Source organism: Sinocyclocheilus anshuiensis, unplaced genomic scaffold (assembly GCF_001515605.1).
Source record: "Sinocyclocheilus anshuiensis isolate Anshui unplaced genomic scaffold, SAMN03320099.WGS_v1.1 scaffold522, whole genome shotgun sequence".
NCBI classification, from domain to species: domain Eukaryota; kingdom Metazoa; phylum Chordata; class Actinopteri; order Cypriniformes; family Cyprinidae; genus Sinocyclocheilus; species Sinocyclocheilus anshuiensis.
Genome location: NW_015544185.1, coordinates 1,657,748 through 1,658,966, shown reverse-complemented (window position 1 = coordinate 1,658,966; position 1,219 = coordinate 1,657,748). Strand labels below are relative to the sequence as shown.

The 1,219-nt window shown below is 39.6% G+C and overlaps 1 protein-coding gene across 1 annotated transcript in view; it reads left to right on the top strand.

Moving 5' to 3' along the window:
• Positions 1-1,219, top strand: part of LOC107696405 (extended synaptotagmin-1-like) — a 32,706-nt gene that overhangs the window by 6,777 nt on the left and 24,710 nt on the right. Inside the window, exons 4-5 of the mRNA XM_016496715.1 lie at positions 210-282; positions 373-462. Coding sequence (XP_016352201.1) covers positions 210-282; positions 373-462 — 163 coding nt within the window. The remainder of the gene's footprint in view (positions 1-209; positions 283-372; positions 463-1,219) is intronic.

Genomic DNA, 1,219 nt, shown 5'->3' with positions numbered 1-1,219 from the left:
GCCACAGAAAAAAACTGCATGTCATGTGACTTAACCAAAGCACATCATTGGCTAAACTAAGGTCTTCTCTTTCCACCAAAAAAAACGAGAATGTTCTCTTAAAGAGACAGTGGCAAGGAAATGAATGTATGTTGCCATATGGCCACACCATGCGGTAGAGGGTTAAGATTAAAAAGCATCTAATGTATCCTCAACGTGTCTTTTTCCAGTTACGTGGGGGACGTCGAGATAAATGTGGAGGTGAAGAGGTATTTCTGCAAGGCTGGTGTGAAGGGAATACAGGTGAGATTATTCGTTGTGACGGTAGATTTGATGCACACTCCCAATAAATAAATGAATGAGAGTTTATTCCACTTGCGTTTGTTCTGTCAGCTTCATGGAATGATGCGTGTGATTTTGGAGCCTCTGATCGGTGACGTCCCAATCGTGGGCGCTGTAACCATGTTCTTCATTCAAAGACCTGTGAGTTTCTCTAAACTTAGTCTACACTATGAAATAAATCGGTTACACTTTAGTTTAGGGAGCAATTCTAACTTTTAACTAGTTGCTTATTAGCATGCATATTAATTACTAGCATATCGGCTGTTTATTAGGACTTATAAAGCACATATTAATGCCTTATTCTGCATGATCATATTTTAGATCCCTTAATTCTAGCTCATACCTAAACTTAAAGGGTTAGTAGTTCACCCAAAAATGAAAATTAGCTCATGAATTACTCGCCATCGAGGCATCCTAGGTGTATATGACTTTCTTCTTTCAGACGAATCCAGTCGGAGTTGTATTAAAAATTGTCTTTGATCTTCCAAGCTGTTTAATGGCAGTCAGCGGGTGTTGCAGTTCGTCAGTCCAAAAGAAGTTAAATAAAGCGCATCCATCCATAATAAAAAGTCCGACATCTTACGTCATCCTCCCGAAGCTGCTTCCGTGTACAACTGTTGGCGCAAACTAGATTAAAGTGATTATTACGTTTTAAATATGGTTATTTTTCTTACAAAAATGCATCGATTCGCTACAGGAGGCCTTTGTTCATCCCCCGGAGCCGTGTGAGGCACATTTTATTATGGATGGATGCGCTTTATTTCACTTCTTTTGGACTGATGCACTGCAACACCCGCTGACTGCTATTAAACAGCTTGAAAGATCAAAGACAATTTTTAATATAACTCCGACTGGATTCGTCTGAAAGAAGAAAGTCATATACACCTAGGATGCCTCG